This window comes from Myodes glareolus, chromosome 7, assembly GCF_982192425.1.
Source record: "Myodes glareolus chromosome 7, mMyoGla1.1, whole genome shotgun sequence".
In the NCBI taxonomy this organism is placed as follows: Eukaryota; Metazoa; Chordata; class Mammalia; order Rodentia; family Cricetidae; genus Myodes; species Myodes glareolus.
Window position 1 is genome coordinate 23,658,698 of NC_142032.1, and position 16,570 is coordinate 23,675,267.

General features: G+C 43.1%; 1 protein-coding gene across 7 annotated transcripts in view; it reads right to left on the reverse strand.

The window, feature by feature from the left end:
- The window catches only part of Plce1 (phospholipase C epsilon 1), a 277,183-nt gene that overhangs the window by 144,025 nt on the left and 116,588 nt on the right, over positions 1 to 16,570 (reverse strand). For all 7 annotated transcript variants that reach the window (XM_087907931.1, XM_087907928.1, XM_087907930.1 and 4 more), the window contains one exon: positions 5,976 to 6,264. In XM_087907931.1, the coding sequence (XP_087764057.1) occupies positions 5,976 to 6,264 (289 nt within the window). The remainder of the gene's footprint in view (positions 1 to 5,975; positions 6,265 to 16,570) is intronic.

The following is a 16,570-nucleotide window of genomic DNA, read 5'->3' on the forward strand; positions in this document are numbered from 1 at the left end:
GACGTTTCTTTAAACAAACAGAAATCTGGATTGGAGCTATGTGCATACCTTTGCAGCCTGGTAGGCATGCAAGGGCTAACTGTTTTGATTAGGAGGAAGTCAACCAAGACAGCCGTTATAAACAAACCTATTTATGAGGTATAGTCATGCACGTCCAATGTCTGTGTTTTCCTACTATGATTTCTGGTTTTAATATTCAAAGCTATTAACTCTTGAAAAGACACAGGTAGAATATGTTTATTGTAGTAAAAGAAAGATATGTGATTTGAAAATGTGTCCAACTTTTCTATCAGAAGCCAATTATTCTCTATTTTCAAATAAGAAGACGGACTCTATAAGGCGCTCTGTCTTTCTATCACTGTTCTAGCTATAGCCAAGGAATGACCAATAACCTGAACAATTGTTCACAGATGTACAAACACATGCAAAGTCATTAAAAATGAACGGTATAGCTTTTCCTTCCTGCCACATACTTTAAGGATCAGTAACTGTGCTCGATTCTGGTAAAGTGTGACATTTAATCTTGTCACTTACAAACTTAACAAGGTAGGAAGGAAAAACTGTGTTTGTGGCACTGTTGATTTTATCAACTGATGCCAAGTACACATGTGAGAACACTCCATTGTTTTATTTAAAAATTTCTCATTATCACATATTTATTATTTTTCTCTTTCAGCACTGAATATTTCTATGGCTCACTTGACCCTTCTCTCTCTATTTTTAACTTATCTTATGTTTTTGCTGTTTTGTTTTGGGTTTAGGTATTTTGTTGTTGTCGTGGGTTTTGTATGTTTGTTTGCACTTTGTTCCACTTTGCTTTGGGAGAGACAGACCTCCTAACACTGCCCAGGCTAGCCTCAAACTTGCTACCATCCTCCTGCCTAGGGCTCTCAAGTGCTGGGGTTGCAGGTGTGTACCCACAGATGCCACCACACTTGGCTACTTTCTGAGTCCATTAAAGGTGGTGATCCTCCTGACTGCCATTTCCTCACTGTTAATCCTGAAATTCTAATGAGGTTAGTAGGGAAGAGGTGATGACAATAAAGACAGGAAGTGAGAGAGATTAACTGTGTCAAACACTTACTCCATCTTGCCCGTGTAGGGATAGCAAACCCTTGCAACTAAGGGCATATCTGGATGACCAATGTGAACGTGTCTCTTGAGGGGGCAGAGAGTGATAGCCCAGTAATTAAGAGCAATTACCCTGAAAATCGGTTTGCTTTCTGTTACTCAGATAAGCATTATGATCAAAAACAACCTGCAGAGAGAAGAGTTTACTTCATTTACACTTCTGTATCACGGTCTATCTCTGAGAAAAATCAAGGCAGGAACCTGGAGTCAGGAACTAAGGCGGAGACCATGGAGCATGGAGGAATGTTGCTTATTGGCTTGCTCAGCTTCCTTTCTTATGCAATCCAGGACCACCTTCTCAGGGTGGCTCTCTCCGCAGCGGGCTGAGTCCTCCCACATGAATTAACAATCAAGAAAATGCCCAGAGACCAGTCTGAGGGATGCAGCTCCTCACCTGAGGCTTCCTCTTCCCACAGGACTAGGCAAGATGACATTAAAACCAACTACCACACCGGGAAATCACGAGGACTGGAGTTCAGATCCCAGCACCCATGTGACAACAGACACAAAGAACACTCCCATCACCCAGGCTCTGAAGAAGTCTGGAGACAGGAGTGTTGCTGGGCCTTGCTGGCTTCCAGCCTAGCTCAAACCGTAAAAGATCCAGGTTCAGGGAAAGACTCTGCCTCGATGAAATTGGGGGGAGTGCCAGAAGGGAACACCTGATGCCTTCTTCTGGCCTCTGTGCATAAACACAGGCAAGCAAGTACACCTGCACACACACACACACACATGTATAAGCTCATACATAGACATACATGTGCATAAATATCTCTGAATTTTGGAAACTTTTAACTTAATAGATCATCTGCAGTGATCTTACGGAAAAAAAAACCCAAAGAACAACAACAACAACAAAAACAAACAAAAAGCCAAAAAAGCCAACCTCCCACACTCTCCCCCCCTAAACAACAACAAAATGTGCCAGCTTTGATCATGCTCTAAGGGTCAACTGCCTCCATCCCATCCCATAAGCTATGGCAAAACTAGAAGTCTGCAGAGCCCTGTGTGAGCACCTTGGCTTGGGCATGATGATAAACTTCTGGGCAGCCTCTATCCCTATTTTTTCCCTGTAGGTTGCTGGGACACCTATTTGTAATCAAAGCCACTTTCAGAAGGAATTGCTCGGTTCTGTGTAAACTCATGTAGACCTGGGAGAAAAAAAGATCAGCATAGGGTAAACCTTGCTCATAGCCACCTCGGTTGCTCTCAATTGTAGAAAATTTGGATATTCCTCTCTAACATTTTTGAGTGGCGCTCACAGGTGTTAAATACATTCACACAGCCTTGTCGCTACCCACCTCCAGGACATTCCTTTTGCGAAACTGAAATTGTGCTCTCTAACTCCACGTTCCCTGTTGCTCCAACTTCCACAGCCACCATTCCACTTTCTGTCTCCCTGCCAAGACTATGTGCCTCGTGCAAGTGGAATTTTCTGTCTCTGTCATTGCCTCTACCTCCCCCAGCTCATGCTCACAGACTTCAAACATGAATTCTCCCTTGGAGAGGTCATCCTTTGACCTTCTTCCTTCCCTTTTCTCTCTGGGGAAAAGGTCTGTGCTTTTCCATCTCTCCCACTTTGTTCCACTTTTTTTTTTTGTAAATTTTTTTTTTGTAACTGGGGTAATTTTTTGGTTCCTCTATCCAGGTATGAACATTGGAGTACAATCAACCATAATCAAGAAAGAGCTGACACCAACTTACATCTCAGGACTGACTGAAAGTTCTTCACTAAGCCCAGTAAAAGTCTTAACTTTTTAACTCATCTCCCAGGAAAATAATTTCTTCTTGACAGGAAATGCCATTTAACCCACTCCGAATATTTCCCACCCCACACCCTGTTGAAGATCAACTCTCAGCATCCCACAGAAGAGAGAGTACATTTCTATTGGGTACAGGTTGAAGGGATTTTGAGAACCAAGTCTAGAAATCAAATCACATGCGGCTTCTCTCAGAAAGAGTCGGAAGGTCCACAGAGCTCCTGAGAAGTAAACTGCTAGAAACTGGAGACAGAATATGTGTTACACATTCTTTATAACTTCTTTCTGCTTTCTTGGTTTTGTTTTAGGCAGGATCTTGTATTGAGCTGAGGTTGGTCTCAAACTAAGTATCCTTCTGCCTCAGCCTCCTACACTCCTACACTCCATCATGCCTGGGATCTTATGAGCAACTTTTCATTAGCAATTCTGAGCTGAAAGCTACTGACCAAATGTCTGCCACAGAACACACCCCGAACAACAAAAGAAGTGGCCAACTGAAGCATAGCACCCAGTCCCTTCCTCCAGATCCCCTAGTGGTTCAAGACCTACTTTTCTCATGAGGACCCTACAGATCCTGACGATACCCTGTGCCTTTGAAGTCTCACGTGTTTGGGCTTTAGTCTTTAAATATTAATTTTTAAATTAAACTAAATATAATTTTTAAGATAGGGTCTCACTATGTAGCCATGACTGGCCTGGAACTCATTATGTAGACCAAGTTGGCTTTACTTTGGAAATTATAATTGACAAAAATTGCATGCATGGGCTGTTTACAATATAATGTTTTGAAATATACACTCACTGTTTGAGTTAGTTAACCTGACATTGTGTGTGTGTGTGTATGTGTGTGTATGTGTCTGTGTGTGTGCGTGTGATGATAAACCCCCTTTTTGATGCATTATTTTCCCACTGCTTGTTGAAGAAACATATTTAACCAAGGCACTTTGAAACTTTACACATCCCACGGAAGAGAGCACCACAGTCGAAATCCGCCTCCAAGGCTGCAAACTAGAAATGACAGAAATAAGCATAGAGCCAAACTCAACCCGCTAATGTTATTATTTAGCAGACACTAATTTGACAGGTATTAGACACCACGAAAGGCTGCAAAACCGAAAATTAAACTCCAGCTCTTCCTTACGACACCAACTGAAAGCGTTCACGTCCCCTGAGAGCGTTCACACCAGCTGAAAGTGTTCACACCAGCTAATGGTCTAGTGCAGCTCCAGGGGGAAGCCATGCATGAGATGCTGTTCTGAACAAGGAAGTACAACAGCAATCAAAGCAAGTTGCTAACAGGGCAACAGGTTCGCTGGCCAGTGCTTTCACTCTCAAGGTCTTTGGAACACTGTTAGTACCCCTGCCGTAGTTGGGACGCTAGATATTCCGGAAGAGGAAATAAGGTAGCTTGTATTGACTTTGATTTTGTTTCAGGTCAAGTCATTTGTCAGATTAACTTCTCCACCCTGTGAACACGTGGTGTCTTTTACATTCCTTCCATGATACTTAACTTGACATAATATTATTCTTTTACATATTATTACATAGTCTTTAATTACTTCATGCATGCAGATCTTGCCTCCTTGTAAGTATACGGCCAGCAAGCTGACTGGTGACACTTCAGTGGGGTCTCCTGCAACACCTCCACTCTGTGGGGTACAGCATGGGTATGTGGTGAGTGTGGGTTGGTGAACTTTCATGAGGCCCTGCCATGCTTGGAGCACAAGGAAAATGTCCTGCTAGTGTCTGGGGGCCACAGCAGAGCCAAGAAACCTTCAGTCCTGTGGCAGTGGAGGATTCCTGAGCAGACAGTGTAAGTTCCATGAGGGTGAGGGTGTGGCTTTACTCCCTTGCCAGCAGGTATACCTGGCACTAACTTTCTCCATATTACTGTTTCAGATTAGTGTTCCCACACTGTGTGTTTTCCGTCTGTTACTCATTTGAAGCCGATGCCCAGAAGTTAAGGTGATAGCAGGAAACCATCCAACATGGCAGTCAATATGGCATACCAGGTAGTGGTGTTCCTCTTAGGCACGGAAAGGGTGAGCGTGAGGGTGGAAAGGAGAGGGTGAAGATCAAGGAGCAAGGTCACTGACCAACTAACCCCAGTCTGAGGGCTCACTGTGGAGGGACAAGGCCCGTGGCAGAGCAGCCGGATGTCAGTTGGGGCTCTTGGCAGCCCCCAGGCAGTGGAACACAACCTTGCATGGTCCCTGTCTGTCTGGTTGCTTCCTGCCAGGGAAGGTTGCCAACAGTTTGTGACAGCTGTGTCGTGAGCTGGTCTCTGAGGTTCTCTAGTGACTGCCACTCCTGACCCGCCTGTCTGTGTGTCATGGGAAGACACAGGGATGTTTGGATGCTCGGGACCCTATTTTCTCCTGGCTCCTATTTCTCTGCGCTATGTCTGCCTTTTTGGGCTTTTACAATGAGACACGTTGAAAAATGGTTCTTTTCTTCTCTTGTTGCCAGAAACCTACTGGTTCTATATGTGAAAATATTTACATTTCACTCTGTCATCAAGCATGGCTGTTTTTCAATGTGATCACGTGATCATATTTACTTACTAGCATCTAGTCAGAGTAGTTTGACATCTCTCAGGGATTACTACTTGGAGAAACTACCCACCTGCATTTTTTTTTAAAGATTCAAAAGCCCAGTGAGAGGCTCAGTGGTAAAGGTGCTTGCCACCAAGCCTGAAAACCTGAGTTCAGCCCCTGCAAACCACAGTGGAAGGAGAGAGCCACCATCCTACAGGTTGTCCTCTGACCTCTGGACACGGAATCGTGACACATATGCACACACCCATCCACCCTCACACTCAAAATAAATAAACAAATGCAAAAATAAAGACAGAATTCCAGCCATGTACTATTTTTGAAAAAAAAAAAGAACTTTTAAAAATTAATGCTTGCTATGTGTTGAGGGATTTAATTTTTCGATTTACTCAAAACAGTTACTTTTGCTTTATTTTCTTAACGGTTCTGTTATGTGGACTCAATTTCCCATCAGCAGCTGTATACTGAATGGTTATCAAATTCTCCAAAGGCAAATATGAAGAGTTAAAAATAAAATTCCAGACATTACCTTTCAGCATTACTCGTCCCGTGGATCCTCCGAAGGTACTGAGAAGGCCGCTTCTTGCTCCTAAAGAGGTGGTGGCCTCCAGAAGAGAGCCAGTGATGTACTGAGCTACGGATGTCCTTTGGGGGGTGGCACGGAACTCACACTCAGTGTCTCGGACACATGGCTTTATGCATGGGCCGTCTCTAATTCTTCCCCAGGCTGTCTCGGAGGTCGGGAGCTGTCTGGAACAGTACAGGAGAGATCCAACCGTAGCTTCTGCTTCTTCTCCCCTTCTCACTGCACTGTAGAGCTGCGAATAGCACAAAGCACAGGAAGTATTAATCTAGTTTCTTAGAAAAGCAAATTAACTTGTTGACAAAATGCCAAGATGACTTATGAAGAAAGAAGGCTTGGTCGGTCTAAGCGCAAACACCTTTGAGTTCTGAACTCATGCATCAACCAGAACATTCTGCAGACACCATCTATTTGGAGAAACTTTGTGTAGTTATGAAATAGGCCATTCAAACAACTCTGCTATCAAACAGAGCACTTAAAGTTGCACCAACCAAAAATACATTCAGCTCAAATTTCTCCTCCTCCACAACGCTCTTCAGTAGAGCGACAAGGACAAACCTTTCTCTCATCCCTTTGAACTCTCCTGTATGACTGACCATGTCTGCCTGCCTCCATTTATGCTTCAATCTGACTTCCATAGGGAATTCCTGCTCCATGAACAAAAGTGAAGCAAGGATGAAAGGGTCATGGAGAAGGATTTCCCTCATGGGCACATTCTTCCCATCTATCAATAGCATCAAAATCTTTGATGTTCTTTTTCTGTTCCTCTTCCTTCGTCTCCACATTCAAAGAGTTAGTCCCTGCCCAGGGTTCCTGCTCTGTCCTTTTTTTTTTTTTTTTTTTGAGTCCTTCTTTGAGCACTTGTGTTCACCAAGTATGATTTTATTAGAACAGGTTCTCAATCACGTCTTCTGTCCATTCTAATGTAGTCATTTCCCATGCATGGGCGTAGACCCTGCTCTGTGTGACTCGCTATGGCAGAAAACTTAGGCAAATGAAAAGGGTAAAGCATTCTGCTCGCACTACAGTATTTCCCTCATTGCTTTAAAGAGTCCCGAGTAACATACAATTCAAGAAAACTGCAGGGGGATGTTGGGTTGTGTGAAATGTTCTGGAGTCTGTTGGAGTCTTTTTGATAGTTGGTGAACAACATGGCAAAGGATATCTGTTGCCTGCTAGAGGAGGAAGGAAGCCTACTTTACAGTGAATTCATCACGACACTTGGAACAGCTTGCTTTGTTTTATTCACCATCACTGTGTCAAGACTGGGCAAATCAGTTCCTCATCATACAGAGATCACAGACCTGCAACAAGCTTGTGCTTTCATGGTACTGTATGCTCCGAATTTTACCTTAACTATGTTGTTTAAGAGATCCCTGTATTCGGTCCTTATGAAACCCTACAATAAACCCAAACCCCACAACATTCAAATGGGATAATCTAGATTTCTACTCTGCTTTTCTCTGCAGGCTGATACAACCTTGCCGACTGAAGTCAGAGTGGGAATTCTTAGCTTCATTCTCAGTCATTAAACTTCTGGAGACCAGTGTGTCCAAATGAATGGTGTGTTGTGCTTGCATCCAGACTCCAAGGTAAGGTATCGGGGGATAGATACCTGGTTCTGCCTTGCCTGGCCAGAGAACTGGTTGTGAACGTGAGTAAGTGACTTAAAAGTTTTAAAGGTTCCTTCTCTGTAAAGTGGAGTCAATAATACCCCTTCTGAAAGACACTGTGGGATTCACTAAAGAAACTCATGTAACATACCTGACTCAGTGTTAAGAAACAGCGTGCATTACTATTGGGTAACACTGTAGGAGAGAATGCACTCCTCCTCATGGAATGATGGGAGGCTGTTAACTGGAGGGCAGAGTCTATGTTATTCAGCAAGATGCAGTTATTAGTGTGCTTTGTGTGTGACTGGACAATGTTATCCTAATCCCATCTGGGCAAACACAGCTCGGGGTATGTCTTTTTCTCAATGCCTGTCTTTTCCTAGACGTTGATGTTCTTAAAGAAGGACTACGACCTCCATTGCCCTACACACCAAACCATACAGGCACTACACACCACAGTAAGTCCCAGTCAAGCTCTTCAAGAGTAAATGGTCCGGAAGTTCAAGGACAGGAATCTCTTGTGAGAACTAAGAAAGGCTCCACTAAGCAACACAGAGTTTGGTCTGAGCCTTGAAAAGTAGTTGATACTCTAACTGTAATAAGTGGGGATGGTAATTCAGGAGAGACTCCAAATAATGAGGCTAGGAAAATGCAGACTCTGTTGGGTCAACAGCAAATAGAGCAGGGTGTGCAGAGCAGAGAGTGGAGGGTGTTAACTGTGCATCGAGGTGGGCCAGACAGTCTGATAAAAGAAAGCCTGAACTGTTACGGCAAAGAGTTTTAATCCTTTAGAGGTAGCACCCCTTGACACTTGGTATTTGTTTGTTCTTAAAAGAGGAATGAGACTAAAAATGTTTTGTTTAAAAAGATGAACAGACAGTACCCTGTTGCTAATATGTTGCCTACTCCCCCTTCTTGCCAAGCTGCCCTACAGGCTTACAGTGCCCAAAATCATTGCCTTATGAACTCTTCCTATTATAATGCTTTTATAGATTCCTAATGGTCCATTTAGTCCTTTCTCCGGATTTTCCAATGTGTTTTTCTCAAAACCTTAGATGGAGAAGGAATGATGTCACATACAGACTTCATGGTCACAGGCACTTGAACACAGTAAATAGTGCCTCTTCTGGAGATTTCTACTGCCCGAGAGAATATTAAAGACAACTACAGATGTTGTAAAGAAGTTTATTTCATTTTGCTTAACTGGATGTTTGAGTGTTTCTCATATTATTTGAGCAAGAAATTGTTTTCTAAGGAACACTTAGCCTACAGGTGAAGCGTAGTACAATGCAATTTGTTCGAATATAATAAGCTTTCTTATTTTAAGTTCCTTGATCTTGGTGGAATCTCTGAACTACCACCCACATCCATGACTTTCTTGATGTCCTTTCTCTCACTAGTTTACAGTTCCATCTTCACCTGTCCAACTTCTCTTTGCCATGCCTTCAGGCTAGTTACAATGCAATAGAGAAGGGCCATGAAGTACCCAAGATAGGAAGGTCACAAAGTGATGGCTACGAGCCAGATTCAGTTATCAGATTGGCTTCATCAAACACTGTTTAAAGATCAGAGAAGTTTATATATACCTGTGGTACCACAGCATTCCCTAAACACTTGGACAGCCTAGTAGCACTGAGCTTCCCACAAGGCATCATATGGGCAGAATTCCTCTACTGTCACATGGAGCACATGGACACAGGTTGGTATCAGCTCCTACCTCTCTTTAGTTATCACATCTGGCCAATATTTGGTTGTTTGTAGTGTGCAGGCTGTGGCTCTTCCCTCAGTGATTTATGGAGAGGAGTGTAGATTTGCACAATAGTTACGCATGGAGCCTCTCCAGAGGGTCCTACATGTGTTCTTCCTGTGTTGTTGCTGACTGTAGACAGAAAAAGCCAGTCTGTGATTTCAAAAGCCTTCACCCCATGCTATGCAAGCTGCCAAGGGAGGGAAACAACCAACAGTCTTCCCTTGCTGTGATGCCCATGAACTAACAATGACCAGCATGGCAAAATATCCCTAGGGGTGTGACTGTGGCATTGATATCGCAGCAGCAACCAACAGCTGTCTCATTAGACTGAAGACTTACTCAACCAGAGGGAAATCACGCCTGGTACTAGAAGCCTAGTCAACTACCTGGGGCAGGTGAGGTCATAGATCTAAGAGAAGAACCTACCATTGCCACTTTAATAAACCAGCATGGATTCTAAATATAATCCTTGTACCCACAGATAACTGTAATTCTCCTCCCTCATCAAAGAAGCTTCCTTTTTCAGCAGACAGAGACCATTATAGACACACATGACTGGTCAAAATGTAGAGAACAATTGGTCATTGATCATGGGGTGCCCAGCCCAAGTGGATACATCTACAACACAAGTGCTGTACCAAAATCTCAGGGTGCATTTTAGAAAGGGGGCTGGAAAGATTGTAGAACCCAGAGAACTGGGACTCTGTGGTTCTGTGATATTGTGTCTCCTAGAAGGGTAGGGAGGCCTCAACCTATGATATCTCAATAATATGGCTGCCTAAATAAGACCCAAACAAGGGCAACAGCAATAAACACGCTAATGTGCAAGTGGGAAACCCACAGGGTCCCACCCGAGACAAAGATCTACAGACCACTAAGCAATACTGCAAACAGGGAATTTAGTCTCCCTAAGGAGGAGCCCCTTCACTGGTTGCCCTGGGATAACCAGGTACTCAGTCTTGGGATCAAAAACATACAGGAGACACTAAATGAACTCAGTAGATTGTGTTCGTATATTTACGTTCATATGTGTATGTGTGTGTATATGCACACAGAAGGAAAAAGAGGCCAACATTTTGAGAGGGAGAAAGGAGGTACATGGAAGGGACTGAAGGGGAGAAATGATGTAATTATATTTTAATTAAAAATAGAATAGAAAGGTTACATCTCACCTTAAACTTGAACAAAGAGATAGAAGGCAAAGAGCTCTAAGAGTGACTGTCTAGCCTGCTGCTGTCTCTACCCCCAAGGCCCATTCATGAAAACGCTCTGAGTTAACAAGCCCCAGGCACCTCATCATAGCAAATTTCGAAAAATTCAAAACATTTATTAGAAAAATGCGGAGTGTGGTCAGAGTAATAGTAGATATAGTAAAAATCAGGGAACATTCCCAAACCAGGCTATTATCTCTTACCAGATGACTCCCTTATGAAAAGGAAGGCACCTCGGGCATCTGTTCCATACAGAGCAGGAAGACCAGTACTCAAGACTCACTAAGGCTCAGAGCATTGCTTTAAACCCCAGCTCCTTGCCCCACTTCCAGCAGCGTGCTCTTCCTTTGATATACCATTGCTGTGCCATGCTGAACCTCATCTGCTTTCTCTACAGGATACAGACATAGACGTATCTGCCTCATAAAGTTGAGACTAGAATTACAGTCTCTGATAAAGACAATGCATTAAAAGAGCATTTGACACCTACTAAATGCTCAACAAACACTAGGTTTAGAGCGCCGGTGATAGTGGTGACTGATGATTGTGGTAGCTATAAAATTTGCCTTTCTCTCATTACTACCTTTGGCTAGCCTTGCCATTTGCTTCCCCAGTGGGAACTTACTCAAGCACAACTTTACAAAATAAATACTTTTACAATGGGGTTTGCTCCCCTTTGCTGCTTTAGGTTTTGGAACAACTACCATGTGAAGACGCCTCAGTTAGCCTGTTGGAGGTTAAGACCCTAGCTCAGCTATTCCTGTCACCCCAGCTGATGGTGTGACAAGATTTGGCCTCAGAGTGAAGCCGTCCAGGTCTCCACGTCTTCCACTGCCAATCCAGGTGCTGCTACAGATGCACAAGACAGCTACAGAGATACAAGTAGATCCAGATGAGGACAGCAGCGAGCTAATTTACAGAATCATGGAGCAAGTACATGATGGCTGTAATAACCCACTAGACCAGAAACCACCAGGAGGTATTGGGCACATTTGTTGACTCCACATGGTAGCCCATTGTAGTAGAAGATAGGGCCTGCTTTTTGTCCCAGCTACCCGGCTAGCTTAACCCCAAAATAATCACAAAAAATTGCACTAATTAAATCCCTGCCTGGCCCATTTGCTCTAGCCTCTTATTGGCTAACTCTCACATCTTGATTTACCCATTTCTATTAAATCTGTGTATCACCACATAACTGTGGCTTATCGGCAAGATTCTAACCTATATCCATCTCAGGCAGGAGATTCATGGCATGTGCCACACTGCCTTCTTCCTCCCAGAATTCAGTTCTGTCTCTTCGCCTATCTAAGTTCTGCCCTATCAAAAGGCCAAGGCAGTTTGTTTATTCAACCAATGAAAGCAACACAAATACAGAAGGACCTCCTACACCAGCCCATTTAGACTGATTTTGTTTTACAGTTGAGAAACATAGCAAACCCTACACAGCTATAAGCAGCTAAGCCGGGATTAAGAGCCTTGCTTACCCTACTCTCTTACCCAACCTAATCTACTGCCCCAGAGCACAGCCACACAGCTCAACTGCAGGACTCAGGATCCCATTGTTATTTGGCAAGAGGCCTTAGTGATGCTCACATTGATGTTGTTTTTATTCATGCTGAATTACTTTTTAAAGAGTCACATTATGACTAACAACCAAAAGTGTTTCCTTTATATGGAGATTTATAGTTTTAAAATCACAAAGCGAGAGCACATATAAACTTTATCCCACTTGATTAATGTGGAGGGGAATGTGCTGAAAAGAAGACTGACTACTGCCCTGCATAGATCAATATTGTTTTTAAGATAAATGAAAATGTCACAGTTTAGCCACCAAGCTTGTTAAGCAGCCATGTATTCATTTCCTTCTTCAACTGTTTAATGGTCTACTTGTATTCACTGAGCACATATACCATGCCTAGTCAAACTGACAAGCCATAAAGAAGTGCCATGCCAATAAGGAAAATGACAATAGGCAAATGGACCTAATTAATTAATTAAAACTTGACACCTGTCAAACGTGATGATCTGAGTTCAAATTCAAAGAGCCCACATAGAGACAGACATATGCCTGTATCCCTGGTGCCCCTTTGGCAAGATTGGAGGCAGAGATAAGAGTCCCTCTGAAGCTCCCAGGCCAACTAGCTTGATGTACACAGTGACAATCAGCAATAGGACCTTGCCTGTCTCAAAGTGCTGGGCAAGAGCTAACATTCAAGGTTGTCCTCTGACCTCCACACATTCACACCATTGCATGTATGAGCCCGCATTCACAGGTATAAACATGTGCAAACATATAACGTATTACATATATGCATATAGGTATGCATAATACACACATTTACCTCACTATGTAGACCAGGCTGACCTCAAACTCACAGAGATCTTCCTGTCTCTGCCTCCCTATCACTAGGATTAAATGTATGCGACATCATGGTCAGCACCACAATTATATTTTTTAAAATTTATATACTGGGCTGGGCTATAGTTCACAGTAGAGCTACTGCCTAGCATAGAAAAGCCCCATACTCAAATGCCAGCACTGAAGACAAAAGCATAGTGTTCTATACAACCAAGATATATTTTGGATGAATGACACAGGTCTTGCATAAATTGCTGTTAAAGAAAAAAAGAAAGAAAAGAAATTAACCCAAGGGTCTACATTTGGCCATTGTTACGTTTTTAGAGTTTTAAGATTTATATAGTCAAATCAATGCTGTTTTCAGCATCACTTAGGCCTCCCAGCAACTGTGAATGAATGATCCTCTCTACATTTACCTGTTGTAACAGGTGCTGGGGGAGACATAGTTGGGAGTGGTTGGAGCAAAATGATTCTAAATTTTAAAGTCACTTGCTGAGTGATCATCAATGCTTAGACAACATCTGTAGAAAACACGTAAAGACCCTTGTGCTTCTAGAAAGGGGATGCCTTGAAGAAACCAATGCTAAGATACGGAGCCCAGATCCAAACCAGAATAAAACGCATACAGTGAAGGTCAAGACTGCGCCGCAGTGCAGTTGGAAACGTAGCCAAGCACAGGAAAGCCCAGGGAGACACAAAGCAGTCACACTCACCACATGCACAGACCTTACTTGGGAAGCAAGCTTGCTCCTCTCTGTAGCAAGAAAGGATTTGGTCTTCACTTGATGGAATGGCCAAGGGGAGTCAGCTTCATACAGCTTTGTTTCCAAAGCTGTCTTTCTGGGTTTAGAGTTACAGACAATGATGTTTTAGGTATGGGCGACACACTTTCTGGAATCTTCCAATAGGAAGAAGGTGTATATGTAGAGGTCCACCGACTCCATAATGCTTGCTGTCCCCTCAACATTTCTGGTGTGCATAAAATGAATCGGGCGCGGAGCACTGACACATGATTCCACGTACGGCTCAGAACAGCTCAATGAAGAGGTCCTACCGTTACCAGCATTTAAAAATAAGACACACATGGCTAGGGTTTGGTGTCAGGATCCTGTAACTCTAGCACAGTGCTACTAATTACCGAGCTGAATCCCTGGGCAATCCACTGCAGATGGAAAAGTATGAACTGTCAGGAGGGAGACAACCCACTAAGGATCCCCCACTCTATCTACTCCTACTAGCAGCTCAGCTCATGGAGATTTTGGTTTTCTTTGCTACATGTCCAGAGCAGTGGTTGGGTATTCTAGCACCTCAATAAGCACTCCTGATGAAATGAATGAGTCTCTCTATGATACATCTCCAACACAAACTTTCTGAGAATCTTACGATTTTTGAGGCTGTGGACGCACTGGATTTATTTGAGCCACAGACGACATGGTACTATCAACTGTATTCGATGAATATTAGATATAGAAATAATATCAAATTGTTTCAAATCCTCACAAAGTACTCAAAACAGATATTGCCAAATAAGGCTGTCATTGTTGCTAATAAAATGTGTCCAGCCTGAAAATTTCATTCATAGTTTTTGTTACTATTCCATTCTCATATGCTGATTGATTTAGAGTCAAGGATACTAAATTTCTCTACTCTTAGTTATAAATTTTCATAAAAATGATTATTTGGAAGAATCATAGAGCCTCATTAAACCCAGCACGAGAATTTATGAGTTGACTTTCCTAAATCAAATTAATTAATACAATAAACATCTTTAGACTTACAGACTTTAAGATAAATGACTGAGAACAGTGACTTTTTTTTAAGATGATAATAGAGACCATTCTCTCTGTGTCTCTGTCACTCTCAAGACAGGCTGGCTGACTTGAAATGTGCCATGTAGACCAGAACTCACGGAGATCCACCTGCCTCTGCCTCCCCAGTGTTGAGATTGGTCCAGTATTTCATTGACATGAGAAGGGCAGCCCAGACTATCACCAAGGTCCTTTCAGGGTCTGTGTTCTCAGACCTATGCATACCCTCCTAAGCTGGGAGGGTGGGTATTAGTTGACCTTAATACTAATTTGAAATTTTTTAAAAAGATTTTTTTAAAAAATATTCATTTATTCTATGTGTGTGGGTGTTTGTATCTCTGTGTGCCACATGCAGGTGGCACCTGCAGACATTCCTAAGAAGGTGTTGAATTCCACTGGGAGAGCAGCCAGTGCTCTTAACCACTGAGCCATCCCTCCAGCCCCAATATTGATTATTTTGATCACCATTATTCTCTAATCCAGCTTGATTCTGTGCCCCCTTCCTTCTTATCAGTGCTCTTTGATATCAGTGATCACTTCAGTAGTGGCTGTGCATCTACTTCTAACAGCGCCCTTACCCTCCTCCTCTCTATGGTTTTTAGAGTGTCCTGACCCAGAAAAACAAATAATCACAGTTATTTGAACTCTGTTAATCATAAAGTGAACAACAAGGTAGGGGCCTGCTTTCCAGGGTGAAATAAAAGACAGATATGGTACATTGGTTTGGAATCCCCTTTTACTGGCCTAATAGAATCCTTTTTTAATGGCTGAAATCTAAAAGCAGTGTTTTAGAAGGTTCTATAAAATTATCAAAGGTTGAAGGCCTTATATCATGGATATTCATAAGTAAACCAAGGCAATGATTTAAAATAACTCCCAAATTGCCTAGGGGTGAAGACAATCAGGAGGGGTCGTGACTGCAGTGGCTCAGAGACCTGGTGGAAAGAAAGGGAGCCACATTTTGGCAGCAGCCTGTGTTTCCTCAGCTCCCGATTCCACATTCCTTTCCAGAGCCTGTGCGGAGAATTCCATTCTCTTGAGACTATTGAGACCATGCACAAGACACTGACCAAACACAATTCCAAAGAGCCAAAAATAAAAGCTTTGTGAGCACCATGCCAGTTAACTGGAGCTGTAGCATTGACTACAGGAAGCAAGCCGAACCTTCATCACCGTGGGAAGCATCTCAGGAGCGTAAGAGGATGCCCCACTGGTGATGATCTGGGAATTTCACAGCAACAGTAACCTTCCCCACATCGTCTCCAAGGCCACATTGCTTCCTCTGTGCAGTCATCGGCAAGAAATGAGCATGTTCTTCCCGGTGCCCAAACCACACTCAGAGCAGAACCTTAGAATAGCGGGTGCTTCTTGTGAACTCCAGAGTCACCGCTCCTTTGCCATGCTCTTAGCACCTTCCTTTATTGAACCCTTTGTTCCCAACACAGCGGCACACTGCAAATGGTAGAGAGAGGGTAAAACAGAGAAATAATTGGAGCCTTAGAGCCTTGGGTCTCAAAATAAGGGCAGCAGACTTGCAGCGGCAGTAGTATCTGGGAACTTGTTAGAACTGCAATCCCAGATGTGCTGAATCACAAACTCCTGGGATCCTTTCCACAGGAGGAAATGCATGCCTGGTGCTGTAGGTCTGGCCAAGAACCCACAATGGAGGACCCCATATGCCTCACAGGTGAATCTACAACTATTCTTTTGCTAAGTAGACACGCTATTACACTGCCTTCTGAATTCATATCTCAGTATCCATAATGGGTGCAGCTCTCAGACCTCATCAGAGACATTTCC